The 19,408-nt window shown below is 41.5% G+C and overlaps 1 protein-coding gene across 1 annotated transcript in view; it reads left to right on the top strand.

The window, feature by feature from the left end:
• LOC137347462 (carboxypeptidase M-like) overlaps positions 1-19,408 on the top strand; it is a 33,036-nt gene that overhangs the window by 7,873 nt on the left and 5,755 nt on the right. The window contains exons 6-9 of the mRNA XM_068011906.1: positions 1,962-2,134; positions 3,305-3,489; positions 13,265-13,420; positions 16,245-16,397. Coding sequence (XP_067868007.1) covers positions 1,962-2,134; positions 3,305-3,489; positions 13,265-13,420; positions 16,245-16,397 — 667 coding nt within the window. The remainder of the gene's footprint in view (positions 1-1,961; positions 2,135-3,304; positions 3,490-13,264; positions 13,421-16,244; positions 16,398-19,408) is intronic.

The following is a 19,408-nucleotide window of genomic DNA, read 5'->3' as shown; positions in this document are numbered from 1 at the left end:
AGTGATTGCCCCCTTTTTGTTTTTAAGTTCTGACCATGTGGCCTCATTTGAGGAACCTTCTAAGATATCATCCCTCCTTACTGCAGTAATTGACTCCTTGATCAACAGTGCAATGCCACCTCCTCTTTTATCCCCCTCCCCTGTTTTGCCTGTAGATTCTATACCCTGGAATATTGAGCTGCCAGTCCTGCCCCTCCCTCAACCATGTTTCTGTGATAGTAATAATATCATAATCCCATGTGCTAATCATCGCCCTCAATTCATCTGCCTTACTAGTAAGACTCCTTGCATTAAAATAGATGCAATCCAGCCTTGCATTTTTCACTTGTGCCTTAACAGGTCTATATTTGCTCTGCCTTCCAGACTGACTCATTTTCTCTTCTATATTTGACTGTGCATCACCCCGTACTGTAACTCCACTCTGTATCCCATCCCCCTGCCAAATTAGTTTAAACCACCAACCCTCCGCTCCCCCCAACAGCACTAGCAAACCTCCCAGCAAGGATGCTGGTCCCATTCTGGTTCAGGTGCAATCCGTCCAACTTGTACAGGTCCCACCTTTGCCAGAAACAGACCCAAGAAACTAAAGCCCTCCCTCCTGCACCATCTCCTCAGCCATGCATTCATCTGCTCTATCCTCCTATTCCTATACTCACTAGCACGTGGCACCGGGAGTATTCCAGAGAATACAAACTTACAACTTACACGTAGAATTGACTATCTTTCTCCAATTTCATTGCACCGCCCTGGCTTTTATATTCTCCTTTGGCTTCTTGGGTTATTTTATGAGGACAGTTTGCATGAAGTTGACTTGCATTCTCCTGAGACTGAGGGTTGATTTAATTGAGGTGTTTAACATGATAATTGGATTCAATATTGTAGATGCAGAGGAAATATTTCATCCTGTGAAGAATCCAGAACAAGGAGGCACAATGAGATCATGTCCAATCTGTGCCTCAACTCCATTTACCCATCTTTACTCCATAACATTCGATACCAATACCTAACAAAAAATCCATCAGTTCCAATCTTGAAAATTCCAATTGACCCAACATCCACAGCTTTTTTGGGGAGAGAGTTCTCGATTTCCAGTACACTCTGAGTGGAAAAAGTGCATCCTGATTTCACTTCTTTAACTGGCATAGCTCTAACATTAAGAATATGCTACTTTATTCTGGATTTACCCCATCAGTGGAAATAATTTCACTCTATCCACCCTATTGAAATCCCTTATCATTTTCGATCACCCCTGTACCTTCTAAACTCAAGGAAAAATAAACCATGTTTACACAACCTATCCTCACAATGTAACCCTTTTGACTCCGGTATCATTCTGTTTCGTGTTATGACACAGCAAATCTCATTCAAGCTCTGTAAATTTCACAGATTTTGCATTGATTTTGAAAAATCAGATCAGAAACATCAAAAACCCTACTGATCCCTCGATTGCAGATTATCTTTACACTTGGGCATGCAGCCAAGTTATACTTTTGCACATTCTATCTCCCGTAAAATGTGGCAAATTCACTGTGAGAACAACTTACAATGAAGAATGTAAAAAATGTATTTCAACTTTTTTGTTTGCGATGGGGAAAACTGAGGAGATGAGTTTTGGCAGTCACCTTACTTTAATCAATGAAATGAGCAAGTTGCCTACATTGATGTAAAAACAGAAAGTGCTGGGAATACACAGCAGGTCTGGCAGCATCTGTGGAGAGAGAAATAGAGTTAACCTTGTCACCTTGAAAAGTCACAGAGCTGAAACGTTAACTCTGTTTCTCTCTCCACAGATGCTGCCAGACCTGCTGTGTATTCCCAGCACTTTCTGCTTTTATTTCAGATTTCCAGTATCCGCAGTTTCTTGCTTTTATTGCCTACAATGAAACTATGTGCCATTCTGGAAAGCTTGAATGGAGGAGAACAGTTGGCTTTTCTAGTGCTTAATGCTGTGATTTGTGCAGCCTGTTGGCAGGGAGCTTCTGCTCCATTTAATCGATTTCCTGGTTACAAGTTATGGACAAGACAAGAACATCACCAAACTGATTGGGAGCATGAGAATTCACATTCTACCCTCGATGAATCCCGACGGGTTTGAAAAATCGATTGTTGGAAGGTGCACAGGGACCCATGGACGGTAAAGCTTTATTTTTAGTTCCAGGATGTATGTTTCTTCATCTTGTTTTTTTCTTCCCCTCTTGTGACTATATGGCATAGATTTTCAGATTGGAGTCCTCTTTGGTATCAGACCATATGTCAATGTGTTTTTTTTCTGCATTTTTGATTCAGTAGCACGTAATTTACTCCATACTAATTAAAAAGGTTCTCTGCAATGATATTATGGTTTTCTTTTGAACGACTGATAGTGTATTTTGGAAGTGTCAATATCTTTAGGTACCACCCCTCAGCCCCACACAGAGAAATATTTGAATCCCATTGCGCTATGGTTAAGTGGACATGCCCATAACTAAATAAAATAGTTAAAGCATCATGTGACAGAGTGATAGAGGTATGTGCATAGAATATAACATTTAGTTTTACAATCAGACCTTTCAAATTCATGTTCCGCTGCTTTGTATGTCTAGGGATCTATTGGATCTTTCTCCCTCATCAGCCAATGCCATTGCTTTTTATATGATTAAAATGTTTGCCTCCACTTCCAAATCCAGGTTGACAGAGATAAATAATAAATATCAGATTTGCATTGTTTTTGATTCTTTATTATGGAAAGTCCACTTTTCACCTGTACATCATCACTGGATGGTGCTAACAGATTAATTGGCACTCTTGAAGCACTGTTTAGCTGTGCAAAGTCCTTATGTGCTTCTCCAATGAATGAACTGAACTGCCAGTAAGAAAAGAGCTCTGCACTTAAAAACAAAAGGCCTGATGCACTGCTGAACTGAGTGTGCAATGCACAGTAACCAGCTGGTGTTACATGCAACAATGTATGCTCTGCTCTGAGTCACGAGTGAGCTTCTCTGCAGTGTAAAATGTTAGTAAGAGATGAGGTGGTCAGTGTCCACACGGTAAAAGATGGAGTTACTATAACAGATAGGATAAGTGAATAAATATTAACATCATGAATTGATGACTCATTAATTAGTTGATTTTTACTTTGCAAAAAAATTATGCTTTCTCTTGGATTAACCAGGTCTGCCTGTAGAAACAGTTCAGTTTTCCTTTAGGAAACATTCTTCTAAAAGACTCTTGTTAGCATAAGAATTGATACATATTTTATAAAATCCTGCTGACCACCATTGGGAAGCATTGCTACAACCTCCCTGTACTTTATATATATTTACAGATATAACAGTAATATGATGGATTTAAACAGAAATTTTCCTGATCCTTTTGGAAAAAGAATTTCACCTCTCGAGCCAGAAACCGAGGCAGTGATACAGTGGATTCACAGTGTGCCATTTGTGTTGTCTGCTAGTCTTCATGGAGGAGCCATAGTGGCTGCTTATCCATATGATAATAACAACCAAGGTGAGGTTTTCATGTTAGGACTTTAAACAGTATGAGTTGGATTAAAATCAGTCTCTATCCCCCAATGCATACATTGGTCTCAGATTCATGACTTGATTTTCATTTAGGGCCTTGATTAATGGCGTTTTTACTCTGAAGTCCTGATGGCTTGGGGGAAAACATTGAGATTGATTGATGTGTTGGATATGCCTGATCTCAATGAACACGACCAAACTTTGTGTTTGATCACTGTTATGAAGCTTGTAAATTTCTACTTGACTACAAGTTTTAATTTCCTACTTTTTTAAATGATGAATGATGCCCATGATAACTTTGTTTGAATTGGTGAGATGCCATGTGAGATGTTATGTCCCTCATACGACATTGACAGGGCTTGACTGTTTCAAATGCTGATTTAAACAGTTAAATTTGGACACTTTCCCCTAGTGGGAGAATCTAGAGCCGTCACTGTTTAAAAATAAGGGGTCGCCCATTTAAGATAGAGATGAGGAGAAATGTTTTTCTCTCAGAGGGTCGTGAGTCTTTGGAATTCTCTTCCTCAAAAGGCGGCGGAAGCAGAGTCTTTGAATATGTTTAAGGCAGAGGTGGATAGATTCTTGATAAGCAAAGGGGGTGAAAGGTTGTTGGGGGTAGATGGAAATGTGGAGTAACCAGTTCAGCCGTGAACTTATTGAATGGCGGAGCAGGCTCGAGCGGCCGAGTGGCCTACTCCTGCTCCTAATTCGTATGTTCTTATATATACTCTGCTGATGAGTGTACTACATAGACCAAGGATTTTCAGTTACCAGCAGCAATTCAGTTGAGGATGTTCTCAAAGGTGAAAAAAACAATGATTAAAGTCACCAGGGAGTTTTTTTCAGAAAGCAACTGACAAGATTTATCTCATTCCAGTCGCATGTATTACTTGCAACTGCTACGGTGATGCATTTTGATGCGATTTCCATCATCGCATCATATATTCGCAAACAATTGAGCAAAAGGCAAACACTTAATCCTGAAAATAATACCCTTTAATATGCTTGACACAGTTTTAACATGCCAAAGAAGAGCAGAACTTAAGAAAGCTTCACATGGGTATCTAAAAACATATTTAATGAGCAGAAATAAGGGCCTGGTCTAGATGTTTGAAATGAAAGAGGAACTTGCATTTATACAGCACTTTTCACATCTCAAAGTGCTTCACAGCAGATGAAATATTTCTGGTGGAGTCACTGTTGTACTGTAGGCAAATACAGCAGCCAATTTATGCACAGCAAGGTCCCACAAAGATTAATCTGTTTTGGCGCTGTCAGTTAAGGGTTAATGTTGGCCAATCTACCAGGAGAACTACCTTTCTTCAAATAGTACTGGTGGGATCCTTTACACCCACCTGGGAGGGTTGACAGGCCTCGATCTGTTCAGCATCCCATCTGAAAGACAGCAGGCTCGATTTTAATTCTGTGAAAGTAGATGGGTTTTGAATGGAGTAAAATCAGACCAATCTTTGACAATGTTATACGTCTTTAATACTGCACTGATTTGGCAGTCTAAATCCTGCACTGAAGGCTCTGAATTGGAGCTTGAACCCATGGGGCTGGATTTTATAAGCTCGCTGCCGAGATCTGTGACGAGCTTCAAAAGTGGCGGTCCACGTTGCGGAGCCACTGCGATATTAAAGGCAGCGGCTCATTTAAATGGCTGGGGCAGACCACCCACCCCCCCCACCCCCCGATGACGTGCATGGGGCAGGCGCCATTTTTAAAGAGCTGCGAGCCCTTCCATTTCAGTTAAACTTTTAATGATATAGTTAATGAAAATTGATTCAACAAAATGAAATAAATTTTTTTAGCCCCTCTCTCGCCCCCCCCCAATAACCATACTATTCATCCCTTGCCCTCTCCCACCCCGCCAAAATATATACCTTGTGCACCTGACCTCCCCCCCCACCCAACAGTTCGTAAACTATGCATTTTAACCCTTCCCACCATCCCCCACCACCAATTGGAGGGTTTGACCCCGCTCCCCCCACCCCCTGCACTGAGATACTCACCTGCTCCCCCCTCCCCAACAGTGTCCCGCATCAGATCTCCAGATGGGTATCCAAAGGCGCGTGAATGCCGGCCATCGGCACCAATATGGCACCGGAACGCACAGCAGGAGCGAGTAAGTACTTAATTCATTGATTTAAATAAATTAACATATTCAAATTTGCTTTGCCGCTGGTAATATCGGGCCAGGTCTTCCCGGCAATGAGGCCTGTGGCAGGCCTCTGCCAGAGGCATTTTTTGGTCTCCCCCCCCCCACCCCCCGCCATGACCCCGGATGTCGGGGGGTTGTAAAATCCAGCCCAAGGGTGTTACCACTGAGCCAAGATCAACACTGAAAGAATACTCCATCTATAGCTTCTAAAAAAGCATCATCTCAGTAAAATGATTTCATTCAATGTAAGTGGCTGCAAGATAAATACTGACAAAAAATGTAATTAATTTCTTTATTTTTATGGCATTTTTTAGGGTACAGAGTGAAGCAGACTCTATTTTAATATATAAATCATAGCGGTTTACAGCACAGAAGGAGGTCGCTATATTTATGCTGACTCTTTGCTAATGCCACTACTTAATACTTTCCACATAGCACCCTCTGCTTCAAATATTTATCCAATTAGACCTTAAAAGATGCTAAGGTCTCAACTAGTCCTCGTGGCAACACATTCCTGATCAATGGCAGCTAAAACACAAAGAAAGGGATCCTGGTGAACCAATACATGTGACATTGTTTAAGATCCATCAAATATATGATGTTTCCACCCTTGGTGGGAGCAGGAAGGCTTCAAATAACTGCAGATCTCTAAAGCCCATGAGTACGAAAATCACCTCTTCTGTTGTAACCAGATTAAATGACTCAATCATTGAGTCAGAACGAGCCATTCGGCCCATCATGCCTGTGCTGGCTCTCTGAAAAAGCTACCATTAGCTTTTGTAGAATCGATCATTAAGTAGTTGGTAGAACATCAGCCTAATTAGAAATCTTGGAGTTTAACTGATTGTGTTCAAAATATTCCACTTCATTTTGTTGATTTTGAACAAAAAAGTTGCAAGTAACGACAAAGAACTACCAAAGACAAGCAATGACTTCAAGAGGAAGTTGGATGGCTACCTGAGCGAAATAGAATTGCAGGGCTAAGGGGATCGAGCTGGGGAGTGGGACTGACTGCAGAGCTCTGTGAAGAGACGGCTTTGCCTCAATGGGCTGAATAGCCTTCTTCTATGCCATAAATGCCTCTATGACAAGCTACATCATTGCATCAACAGGTATTTTTTGAAGGCTGCATGCCTTCGATAGTAAAGGCAAAAGTTTTAGGGAAATTTCCACATTTTGGTTTAACCTTTTTGCATCAAATACCAGCTGGAAAAAGTAATTTACGCCCCCTTCAGTGGATGTAGTTACGAATTCAAAAAAACGGAATTGTTGCTGGAGCAACATAAGTCTTTAGGTACATGTTCTTACTTTTTAGTGATGAATACTAGACAAGATATTGTAGCCAAAGCCCCAAAAATCTGACCAGATATGTGATTAACCTTTTCATTTTGGACACAGGCAGAAACTGCTGGTTGGAAATCAGCCACCTGGTATGCACTCTTCCCCCTATTCACAATATATTAGTCATTGCCATGCATTGCCTACAAGCTGTTCCAGTACAGCTACAACACTGACATCTACCCAACAATATGGAAAATTGCTCAGGTATGTCCTGTCCGCAAAAAGCAGGACAAATCCAATCCAACCAATTACTGTCCCATTAGTCAACTCTCAATCATCCGCAAAATAATGGAAGGTATCATTGACAGTGCTATCAAGCGGCACTTATTCAGCAATAACCTACTCACCGATGATCAGTCTGGGTTCTGCCAGGGGCACTCGGCTCCAGACTGCATTACAGCCTTGTTCCAAGGACAGAAGAGCTGAATCCCAGAGGTGAGGTGAGAGTTACTGTCCTGGATATCAAGGCAGTGTTTGACCGAGTGTGGCATCAAGGAGCGCTGACAAAATTGACGTCAATGGGAATCAGGGGAAAAACTTGCCACTGGTTGGAGTCATACCTAGCACAAAGGAAAATGGTTATGGTTGATGGAGGTCAATCATCTCAGCTCCAGGACATCGCTGCAGGAGTTCCTCAGGGTAGTGTCCTAAGCCCAACTATCTTCAGCTGCTTCATCAATGACCTTTCTTCCATCATAAGGTCAGAAGTGGGGATGTTTGTTAATGATTGCAGAGTGTTCAGTACCATTCGCAACTCTTCAGATATCGAAGCAGTCTGTCCCTGCATGCAGCAAGACCTGTACAACATTCAGGCTTGGGCTGATAAGTGGCAAGTAACATTCACTCCACGTAAATGCCAAGCAATGACCATTTCCAGCAAGAGAGAATCCAACCATATGCCTTGACGTTCAATGGCATTACCATCACTGAATCCCCCACCATCAACATCCTGGCGGTTACAATTGACCGGAAACATAACTGGAACAGCCTTATAAATTCTGTGGCTACAAGAGCAAGTCAGAGGCTGGGGATGCTGCAGCAAGTAACTCACCTCTTGATTCTGTAAAGCCTATCCACCATCTACAGGGCACAAGTCAGGAGTGTGATGGAATACTCTCCACTTGCCTGGATGAGTGCAGCTCCAACAGCTCTCAAGAAGCTCAACACCATCCAGGATGAAGCAGCCTGCTTGATTGGCAACCCATCCACCACCTTAAACATGCAATCCCTCTACCACTGCTGCACAGTGGCAGCAGTGTGTACCATCTACAAGATGCACTGTAGCAACTCACCAAGGCTACATCGACAGCACCTTCCAAACCCGCGATGTCGACCAACTAGAAGGACAAGGGCAGTAGAAACATGGGAACACCACCACCTGAAAGTTTTCCTCCAAGACACACACCATCCTGATTTGGAATGATGATGCTGTTCCTTCACTGACACTGGGTCAAAAATCTGGAACTTCCTTCATAACAGCACTGTGGACGGCAGTGGTTCATGAAGGCTCTCTCTAGTATTCCAGGTGTGGTCTCACCAAAGCCCTATATAATTGCAGCAAGACTTCCTTACTCTTATACTCCAAAGCCCTTGCAATCAAGGCTAACATCAATTTGCCTTCCTAATTGCTTGCTATATCGGCATTTTAACTTTCTGTGATTCATTTACAAGGACAACCAAATCCTCGGAATAACAGCATTTATTAGTCTCTCGTTTTTTTTAAACTGCTTTTCCATTCTTGCCACCAAAATGGATAATTTTACACTTTCCCACATTATACCCCATCTGTCACCTTTTTGTCCAATCAATTAACTGTTCTATATCCCTTTGCAGCCTCTTTTGCTTCCTGTTCTGATGTCTGGCTAACTGACCTATCGTTCCCCGTTTTCTCTCTCCTGCCTTTCCTGAACAGCGGGTTTACATTTGCTACCTTCCAATCCCATGGGGACTGCTCTAAGATTGAGGAAATTCTGGAAGATCAAAACCAAAGCATCCACTCTCTGCAACCACCTCTTTTAAAACTCTAGAATGTAGGCCATCTGGTCCAGGGGATTTGTCAGCTTTTAGTCCCATTAATTTCACCAGTACTTTTTATTTACTCATAATTAATTACTTTAAGTTCCTCACCCTCCTTAGGCCTTGGTTCCCGACTATTTCTGGTATGTTCTTTGTGTCTTCCACAGCGAAGACAGATACAAAATATTTGTTTACCATCTTTGCCATTTCTTTATTTCCGATTATAACTTCTGTCCCTGCTTCGAAGGGACCTACATTTACTTTTGCTACTTTCTTCCTTTTTACATACTGGTAAGAGCTCTTGCAATCTGTTTTTCTATTTCTTGTTAGTTTACTCATTCTATTTTCTTCCTCTTAATCAATTTCTTGGTCATTTTTAAAACCAGGCTTAGTTTTTATGGCAAAATTTTAAGTCTCTTTTAATCTTATACAATCCTCAACTTTTCTAGTTAGCCATGGTTGTACCACTTTTCCAATGGAGTTTTTGTTCCTCAAGGGAATGTGTGTTTCATTCTGTGCAAGTTTCTGGAAGCCAAGGACTATAATGGGCTGGTATCACCACCAGCTTCTCAAGGGCAATTAGGATGGGCAACAAATACTGGCTATGCCACAATGCTTGCATCCCTTGAACAGATATATAAAAAAGTAGGTTTAAGCCCAATACGATGCTGTAAGTTGTGGATAAGACAATAAGAGTAGCATCGAAATATCACTACTCCATTGCTGCATACAAGGCTGGTCCACAAGCTGACTTGAAGAGTTTGAATGATAAAGCAAAATAAAACAACTCTTGCACCTGAGGTGCGTTAATCATGAGCAGTTCTGAGAACTATGGGGATGGTACGGGTACTGTGGGTAAGGGAAAATATTTAAACACTAGCCCACAGCCCAGGGTCCTTTGACAAAGCTGAAGACTTTAACATGAGCATTTGAGAAGGAGCCTGTCAGTTTGTCTGATGTTGAAGCCATGCATATCTTGGCAGAGAGCTGGTCGCAGACGGCGATGACTCACCACGGGAGACCTAGCAGAATGGCAGCAGAAGAAGCCAGAAATAACAACCTTCTGTACTCTGAAGGAAAATCTGACAGTGCCAAGAGATGATTGTAACGGTTTGTGGATGAGCTGATCGGCAGTCTGAATGAAAGGCTTGAACGTGTGTCAATTCTGAACAGTTTGGATAATTTTGAATTTCTGTTTGGAAGGCATCACACATGCTGCTTCACATCTAAGCCTAGACCCTTGTGATCCACACAGCAGAATGGTCCAAAATTAATGCCATGTTTGTTCGTAGCAGACATTCTATTGATCCCAATATAGCTGGCGTTGCACGACATGGAGCTGGCAGTCTCTGAAATTCCTATTATAGGTGGCAAAGTGTGTTGAAAAAATATATTCTTATGTTAACAATGTAGTAAGAGACAAGTGAAAACAAGCAGCAGCGCTGACTGTTAACACTGCAGTGGCACTACACAAGAGAGAAATGCTAGCCACAAGAGGAGGCCGAGGGGAAATTTAATTGAGGTGCATAAAATTATGAGGGGCCTAGATAGAGTGGATAGGAAGGCCCTATCTCCATTTAGCATAGATTTAAAGTAATTGTTCAGATTAGAGGGGAGTTGAGGAGTAATCTTTTCACCCAGGTGGAGGTCTGCCTGAAAGGGTGGTAGAGGCAGAAACTCCCTGCATTTAAAAAAAACACTTGGATATGCACTTGAGGTGCTGTAAACTACAAGGCTACAGACCAAGAGCTGGAAGGTGGGATTAGGCTGGATAGCTCTTTGTTTGGCTAGCATGGACATAATGGACCAAATGGCCTCCTTCTGTGCCATAAATCTATGTTTCCATGTAAGATGACTAAAAACAAGCATGCAGAAGGTTTGTCCAGGCATGAATAGGTACTGGTTTGTGCATAACTTTGGGACTTGCAGACCTTGGTAATAGATGTTCAAATTTCTTCATCAATGGCATCCCTAAATTAGAATAGAATCATAGAATGACACGGTGTAGAGGATACCAGTCGGCTCATCGTGCCTGCGTCACCTCTTTAGTAGCATTATCCAATTAATCCAACCCCCCTGTCCTTCCCCCACAACCCTGTTAATTTTTCCCTTCAGGTATTTATCCAATTCTCTTTCGAAAGTTATTATAAAATTTGCTCCCCACCCCCCCCCCACCCCGCAGTAACGTTGTTAATGTTATTTCCTTTACAAATTTAAAACATTTATTCTCCCTTTTGACATGAAGATTGCCACCCCTCATTGGTCTCCTCATGATGCCTGTAACAAAGGTGGAGATTTTGTCCCATGAGAAGTAGATTCAGACGTGCCATGCCATTACTCATGGGAACGCTCAATCTCAAACTTGGCTGTGGCAGTTAGCTGCTAATCCGCCCTGGGCCTTTTAAGGTACTGCTCTAAATAGACAAATCTAGGTAATAAGGTAACTTATAAATTGCTTAGATCAATTAGAGGCTGTAGCTGCTTATAAATTTTAGGTCAATGACTGGAGTATAGGAATAGGAGTAGGTCATTCAGCCCCTCAGGCCTGCTCCACCATTCACTTAGACTCTGATCTTCACTTCAACTCCATTTACCCACCTTAGCTCTATATCTTAAACTGCAACAACTCCTCAATCAGCTGCATCTGAGTCCCAGATCCCTACCACATGTGATCCAATGCAAGTGCACACTGACCACATCTCTAAAGTGTAAATATATTTCTTTAAGCTATAATCCCCCTAAATTGGTTCCTAACCACAGCATGAAGAAAGAGAAAATGAACATGCACTTGACTTCCCATCTAGATGAACTAACAGTCAACCCAGTGTAGCATAAGCAGTTACATCAGCCACTTACTGACCAAACATTTCTTATATACCATATGTCTAGATGGGAAGGTCATAGGTTTAAGCTCCACTCCAGTGCTCATAATCCAGACTTGACCAGTGCGATACAGAGGGGGTGCTGTACTGTTGCAGGCATTTTTTTGGATGAAGTACTAAACTTAGGCCCCACCTGCCATCTCAGGTGGACGTAAAAGATCCCAAGGAAGGACAGGCAGTTCTCTTGGGGATCTGGCCAACATTTATTCCTTAGCCAACACAACTAAAACAGATTATCTGATCACTTATCTCATTATTTGTGGGACATTGCTGTGCACAAGTTGGCTGCTGCATCAAGCTAACTTACAACAGTGAATGTGTTTCAAAAGTACTTCATTGGCTGCGAAGCATTCTGGATTATCCTGAGTACATGAAAGGCACTATAAAAATGCAAGTTCTTCCTTTCTTGTTATGTGAGCCTACAGTGGAATGTTGGCAAGCTTCTTAATTCTTGTGAGAGAATGGCATCTGAATCTGATTTGATCTTCAGCCGTTGTTCACAAACTCGCATTTTCCATTGGCTTCGCTGAATGGGGTTTGGGAGCTGGAACCTCAGCAGATTTTACCTAGCTGTCATAATGCAGCAACTTTAGGTTAGGGTGGAGAAGCTGGGTTTGTTCGCCTTGGAGCAAAGGAGATTGAGGGGAGATCTGATAAAGGTGTACAAAATGATGACAGCTTTAGGCAAGGTAGACAAAGAAAAACTATTCCCATTAGCTGATGGTACAAGGACTAGGGGGCACAGATTGAAGGACTTGGGCAAGAGATACAGGGGGAATGTGAGGAAGAACTTTTTTCAGAGCAAGTGATAATGACCTGGAACTCACTGCCTACGAGGGTGGTGGAAGCAGAGACGATGAATGATTTCAAAAAGAAATTGGATGAGCACTCTTGAGGGAAATAAACTTGCAGAGCTACGGGGATAGAGTGGGGGAAATGGGACTGACTGGATTGCTCTAGAGAGAGCCAGCATGGAGTTGATGGGCCGAATGGCCCCCTTCTGTTGCCATTACGGGTCGATGAATTCAATTCTTGACTATAATGCTCCAACTGCTGCCTGATTGAAATGAGCTTACTAATCGAAAACTAGACCTGACATATTCCTAATCTATTTGTATTGGTATCACACTGGTTGATGCTATTATCAGTGATGCCATTGGGTGAGCTCAAGTAATTTATAATTATTTTTGACTGTCCTGTGAATTTATGTATTTCAGATGAGTTTCTGCATATGATGCCCTTTTGTCAAAATAGGATCAGTTTCCATTCTGAAGAATTTCTGTGCAAAGTTTTATTTCTGCCAAACAAAAGTTCTGAAGTGCATATTATTGAACAATCACTTTTGTTGTCCTTCACAGGTAGCAGCAACTACAGTCGGAGTCCCGATGATGATGTGTTTAAATACTTGGCAAAAATATATTCCTTTAACCATAAAACCATGTACAAAGGGAATTTATGTAAGATGAAATTCCTGAATGGTGTGACGAACGGAGCTAAATGGTACAGCATTGCAGGCAAGCCACTAATATAGGGGACTGGCTCATATCACAGATTATGGAACACTCCTGTTCCCTCTTTGGACCTTTCTGACTATCTTCAGTCTTCACATTTGAAGTTTCACAGTTAATGTTGTTAAAATGGCATAAAATACTCACACCACACAATGTTAATGTTAGCTAATCTCATGGTGCTCAAGAGCATAGGGATTATAATCAACAAAACCCACAACACAAGATGCAGAATCTCGTGTGTTTATTTTATTCTGAGTTTTCTTTATCTTTTATATATTTTCCCTATTTTTTATACTGATTTGTTCTCCTCTCCCTGGTTTTGCACCAACCAGACACCATTGACTATTTCCAAGCCAAGCAGAGTGGACATATAACTACCTATCAAGCTTCTAACTGTACTGCTGAAAGCTGGTTGCTGAGAGGTTCTGCAAGGTGACTTATCTACTGTTTTACATACTTTTTTTTCCTGCCCTCAGAGAGAATACTTGGCCAAGATCTGAACTCACGATGTGAGTGGCTGTGATGTTAACCAGTATTCTTCCACTCAGCATTTGATACCAGCCCATTATAGTCCTTGGCTTCCAGAAACTTGCACAGAATGAAACACACATTCCCTTGAGGAACAAAAACTCCATTGGAAAAGTGGTACAACCATGGCTAACTAGAAAAGTTGAGGATTGTATAAGATTAAAAGAGACTTAAAATGTTACCCAAAAAACTAAGCCTGGTTTTAAAAATGACCAAGAAATTGATTAAGAGGAAGAAAATAGAATGAGTAAACTAACAAGAAATAGAAAAACAGATTGCAAGAGCTCTTACCAGTATGTAAAAAGGAAGAAAGTAGCAAAAGTAAATGTAGGTCCCTTCGAAGCAGGGACAGAAGTTATAATCGGAAATAAAGAAATGGCAAAGATGGTAAACAAATATTTGGTATCTGTCTTCGCTGTGGAAGACACAAAGAACATACCAGAAATAGTCGGGAACCAAGGCCTAAGGAGGGTGAGGAACTTAAAGTAATTAATTATGAGTAAATAAAAAGTACTGGTGAAATTAATGGGACTAAAAGCTGACAAATCCCCTGGACCAGATGGCCTACATTCTAGAGTTTTAAAAGAGGTGGTTGCAGAGAGTAGATGCTTTGGTTTTGATCTTCCAGAATTCCCTCAATCTGAGAGCAGTCCGCATGGGATTGGAAGGTAGCAAATGTAAACCCGCTGTTCAGGAAAGGCAGGAGAGAGAAAATGGAGAACTATAGGTCAGTTAGCCAGACATCAGAACAGGAAGCAAAAGAGGCTGCAAAGGGATATAGAACAGTTAATTGATTGGACAAAAAGGTGACAGATGGGGTATAATGTGGGAAAGTGTAAAATTATCCATTTTGGTGGCAAGAATGGAAAAGCAGTTTAAAAAAAATGAGAGACTAATAAATGCTGGTATTCCGTGGATTTGGATGTCCTTGTAAATGAATCACAGAAAGTTAAAATGCAGATATAGCAAGCAATTAGGAAGGCAAATTGATGTTAGCCTTTATTGCAAGGGATCTGGAGTATAAGAGTAAGGAAGTCTTACTGCAATTATATAGGGCTTTGGTGAGACCACACCTGGAATACTGTGTACAGTTTAGGTCTCCTTACTTCAGAAGGATACAATTGCTTTAGATGGGGTGCAACAGAGGTTCACCAGATTGATTCCTGGGATGAGAGGACTGTGCTATGAGGAGAGATTGAATAGAATGGGCCTATGTTCTCCGGAAGTTAGAACAATGAGAGGTGATCTCATTTGAAACATATAAAATTCTTAAGCGGGTTTGACAGAGTTGAGACTGTGAGGCTGTTTCCCCCTGGCTGGGGAGTCTAGATCTAGGGGTCATTGTCGCAGAACAAGGCATCAACCATTTACAACTGAGATGAGGAGAAACTTCTTCACTCAGATCATTGTGAATTTTAGGAATTCTATGTCCCAGAAAGCGGTGGATGCTCAGTTAGTGAGTATATGCAAGTCTAATATCGATAGATTTTTGGGCACGAAGAGAATCAAAGGGCTATGGGGATAGGGCAGGAAAGTGGAATCGATGTAGATGTTCAGCAGTGATGTCATTGAATGGCAGAGCAGGCTTGAGGGGCTGTATGGTCTTCCCCTGCTCTTAGTTCTTTTGTTCTTACAGCTAAACAATTTAGAAGTTTCGTGCTATCAAGTTAGTGTTTGAAACTTGTACAAGGATTATAAATGAATTGATAATTCAGGTTTCACTGAATAACAATGATGGGGTGATATGAAGTAAAGTGGGAGGAGGCTTGCATGGAGCATAAATGGGCTCAATGGCCTGTTACTGTGCTGTAATTCCTGTGATGTAATACTATGTAGTTGCAGGAACATTTTCTCTGCTAAAACCTTCCCAAGCCGACAACTCAGGATTCTTACACAAGCCCAAAATAATGTAGAAAATGGAAGTACGGGTACAGTGAAAAGGTGGAAAGTGTAAGGTAATATCTCTATATTGTATATCTGTACTAAATGTAACCTGGGAGTGGTTGATGCTGACAGTCAGTCTAAAGTGAGAAAATGAAGATCCTTCACTTCAATGGGCATAACAAAAATACAAAAAATCCCAAAACATCACTCGAAGCTCAATATCTCTTGATGTTTTAATATTATCAGTTGCTCTGTAGCTATCACGTCTTATATCACTCTTGCACAGCTGAATCAGATATGACTATGTGTGCAGAACATATGTGGAAAGCCTGTGCAAAGCAATTTGCATATGATATTTCGCACATGTCTTGGCTTCAGATACATCTGTCTGACAGTTTTCAATATCTCTCACTAGGTGGTATGCAAGACTACAATTATGTGTGGGGCCAGTGCTACGATCTGACGTTAGAGCTGTCTTGTTGCAAGTACCCAATCGCAGCACAACTGTCACATTTCTGGGAACAGAACAAAGTTTCACTCATCCTCTTTATCAAGCAAGTCCATTTAGGTACATATATATACATTGCTATGCATCTTAGAACTTGTATGGGCAGTTTCCTGAATATGGCCTTTCGCTAGTGTCCCCCGTTGGAAAATTCTCATGATTTTTCATCCACGGTGGGAGAAAACCTGTGGCTAACATGCCCACAATCGGGAATGCACTGCCCTCATATGGCGGGGGTGGGGGGGGTGATATTGTACATGGCCGGGGATGGAAGCAACTACATCTTGCATTAATTATAGTGCTTTTATCATAGTAAGATTTCCCAAGGCACTTCACATAAGGACATATTAGGATAGTTGACTTGGCCAAAGAGGTAAGTTTTAAGGAGCATCTCACTGGATGAGAGAAAGGTAAAGAGGCAGAGAGGTTTAGGGAGGGAATTCCAGAGCTTAAGGCCAAGGCAGCTGAAGGCACAGCCATCAATCCTGGAATAATTAAAATTGAGGATGCACAAGAGGCCAAAATTGGAGGATTGCAGGTGGTTTTGAATTGGGCAGATAGTATCACATCGGTCATTCATTATATACCCCACCTGATAATGTTTCATTAGCTTCAAAAGCACTGAATATCAGCGTGTCGTATAACATTTGGAAAATGCAATTCAGTCTGTTTTGCGGTCCTGCCCAAGTCCAATTTCACCCCATGGTCTCCCACTATTGGTGCAGTATTCAGCAAATAAAATGGACTCACCACAGAAGGAAAATCAGTAATGGGCTTGCGAGTGACCCTGCCTGAGTTTCTGATGTGTGCAGGCAATACTTTGTACGCAGGTGGTGATGACAAAAATCTACCTCAATACCTCTGATTCCAATTCGGAGCAACCAGCACTAACGTGGAATTTGATGCATCAAATGTAAATTAACACTGTTCTGCGTTAAGAGTTATTGACCAGCCAATATTTTGCATTTTGGCAGTTGCACTTAGAGTAAGACCAACACAGTAGAACGAATAAGACCTTCTTATTAACAGGGCAGAGAACAGCACAAAATCTTCCAGTAGAGGCGACTATCTTTCCATCTGCTTTAACTCCAACCTCTATTGGCTCCAGTAGTGAAAGACGTAGCCACCGGTTTCCAGTTTCCTTAACTTTTTGTATTACTGGAAATTGGTGTTACATATGAATTTAGGACAGTTGAACTGAGAGCTCTGTAATGCAGACCTATTAAAGGGCACTGCCACCTGATGAAGTTTGTTGCAGTAAGCTCATAAAGATCTTACAATAATCCACCTTAATGTTTTAATTATATTGTCATGCCGGCCCCCCACCTGCCAAGCTTGAGGCACACATTAATTTCACCACATGGACATTAAACTTCAGATTGTTGCTGGGAAGAAAAGAGGGCCTATTACAAGGAATTGCCAGGCCCCTAGCCGGAAAGACATTTTTGCATACTAGAAGACAGTGTGGGATCAGAGGAACCAGTCCCTGCTCCAAATACACAGGACGGACGTGGTCAGACCAGTTTAGTCACATGACTAACTGGCTGTTGCAGTGTTTTGAACTGAGAGTTTAGATTGGAGAAACAGTGTTTGAAGACAGAAAGGTCCTGGCTTCTGGATTGAGAACATCTCTCTCCTGTCTGCTCCCATCTCTTTCTCACCAGTTTTGGAATCCACTGAAGACACATGAACCCCAAGAGAGAAAAGTCTCCTACAGTGAACAAGGTTTAAGAAGAATACTGGGCCCCAACGAAAAGCAAGAATTACGTACAGGCAAGAACAACCTACAAAAGGACTCTACAGTGAGCTCAAAGCACAGTAACAAGAAACTCTTCAGATATTGCCTCAAACCTCTCCACTTTATTTTTCTTCTGCTCTTTTCTGTCCCTATCTGCATGTGTGTATCACGTATGCATGCTAGTGTGGGCGCGTCGTGTATCCGTAAGCAATAACCGAATTAGAGTTTAAGTTTAATAAATTTCACTTTTCTTCTTTAAACCTAAGAAAGCCTGTTTGTGCTCATTACTTTGCCTTATAATTGGAAAGCGGTGAACAAGGATTCACCAAGGGGGAGCTGAAAACTAAAATTTTAGTTTAAAATTAAACCCGGTTACAGTAAGACCTGGTGAAGGCTGAAAGGGACCCCTGGGCACCTTTCTCACCTGATCTTAACAATATACACAAAGTGGTTTCAGGGGTTGGTCGATGGTTTCTACCAATATGGGATCTTTTATAATTTTTCTTTGTCAGAAAATAAAGACTTGCATTTATGTAGCACCTTTCATGACCACTGGATGTCGCAAAGTGCTTTACAGCCAATGAAGTACCAAGTCAGGACCAAATGGTTTTGTTTATATTTTGTTAAAGTTTCATTTTTTATAGATTGTTAATTCTAGTGGTCAAATTGTTTTTAACCAGGTTAATTCCAACAAATGCGTGTTTGGAAATTCGGGTTGTTAATATCAAATTCCCTTCTTGCCTATTTTAGTAGAGACATTAGCCCTGTTTTTGATAGATTAATGCCTTTGTTAAAATTGTAGAGAGAGAATTTTTTTATGAGTAAAAGCATAACATCACCAACTGTAATTTATAATCTCCATTGTTGGATATTATAATGCTTTTACATAGATTTTTATTTGTTATTTTCAAAGCATTTTTAGTAACAAATACAATGGGTGGATTTTAACTTGGTGATGTGCTGAGAGAGGTCGGGGAGTTAGGGAGTCCGCTAGTGCATGGGGAACCCAGAAGTAAATGGAGGGTGTCTGTCAGTGCCTTTTTAAACCAGCCACTGCTTAGAGTCATAGAGTAATTTAAGGCACAGAAGGAGGCCATTTGGCCCATCAAGTCCATGCCAGCTCTCCACTGAACTATGCTTCCAGTCCTTCTCAAGCCTACTCCAGCATGTCACTCCTCACACCAATTTTCCTTGTCGGTACATCCATCCTTCTCTGTCTATGAATTCCTCACATTTCCATCTGTCGATCCACCACTGACACTCACCCTTCATTCTTATGTAATGTCATGCCTCTCCCTCATAGCCACCCTCAACAAGTGTTGTCCATCCACTCATT

This window comes from Heterodontus francisci, chromosome 32 (assembly GCF_036365525.1).
Source record: "Heterodontus francisci isolate sHetFra1 chromosome 32, sHetFra1.hap1, whole genome shotgun sequence".
NCBI classification, from domain to species: Eukaryota; Metazoa; Chordata; class Chondrichthyes; order Heterodontiformes; family Heterodontidae; genus Heterodontus; species Heterodontus francisci.
Note: the sequence above shows the minus strand (reverse complement) of the source record. Positions and strands in the feature narration are given on the sequence as shown.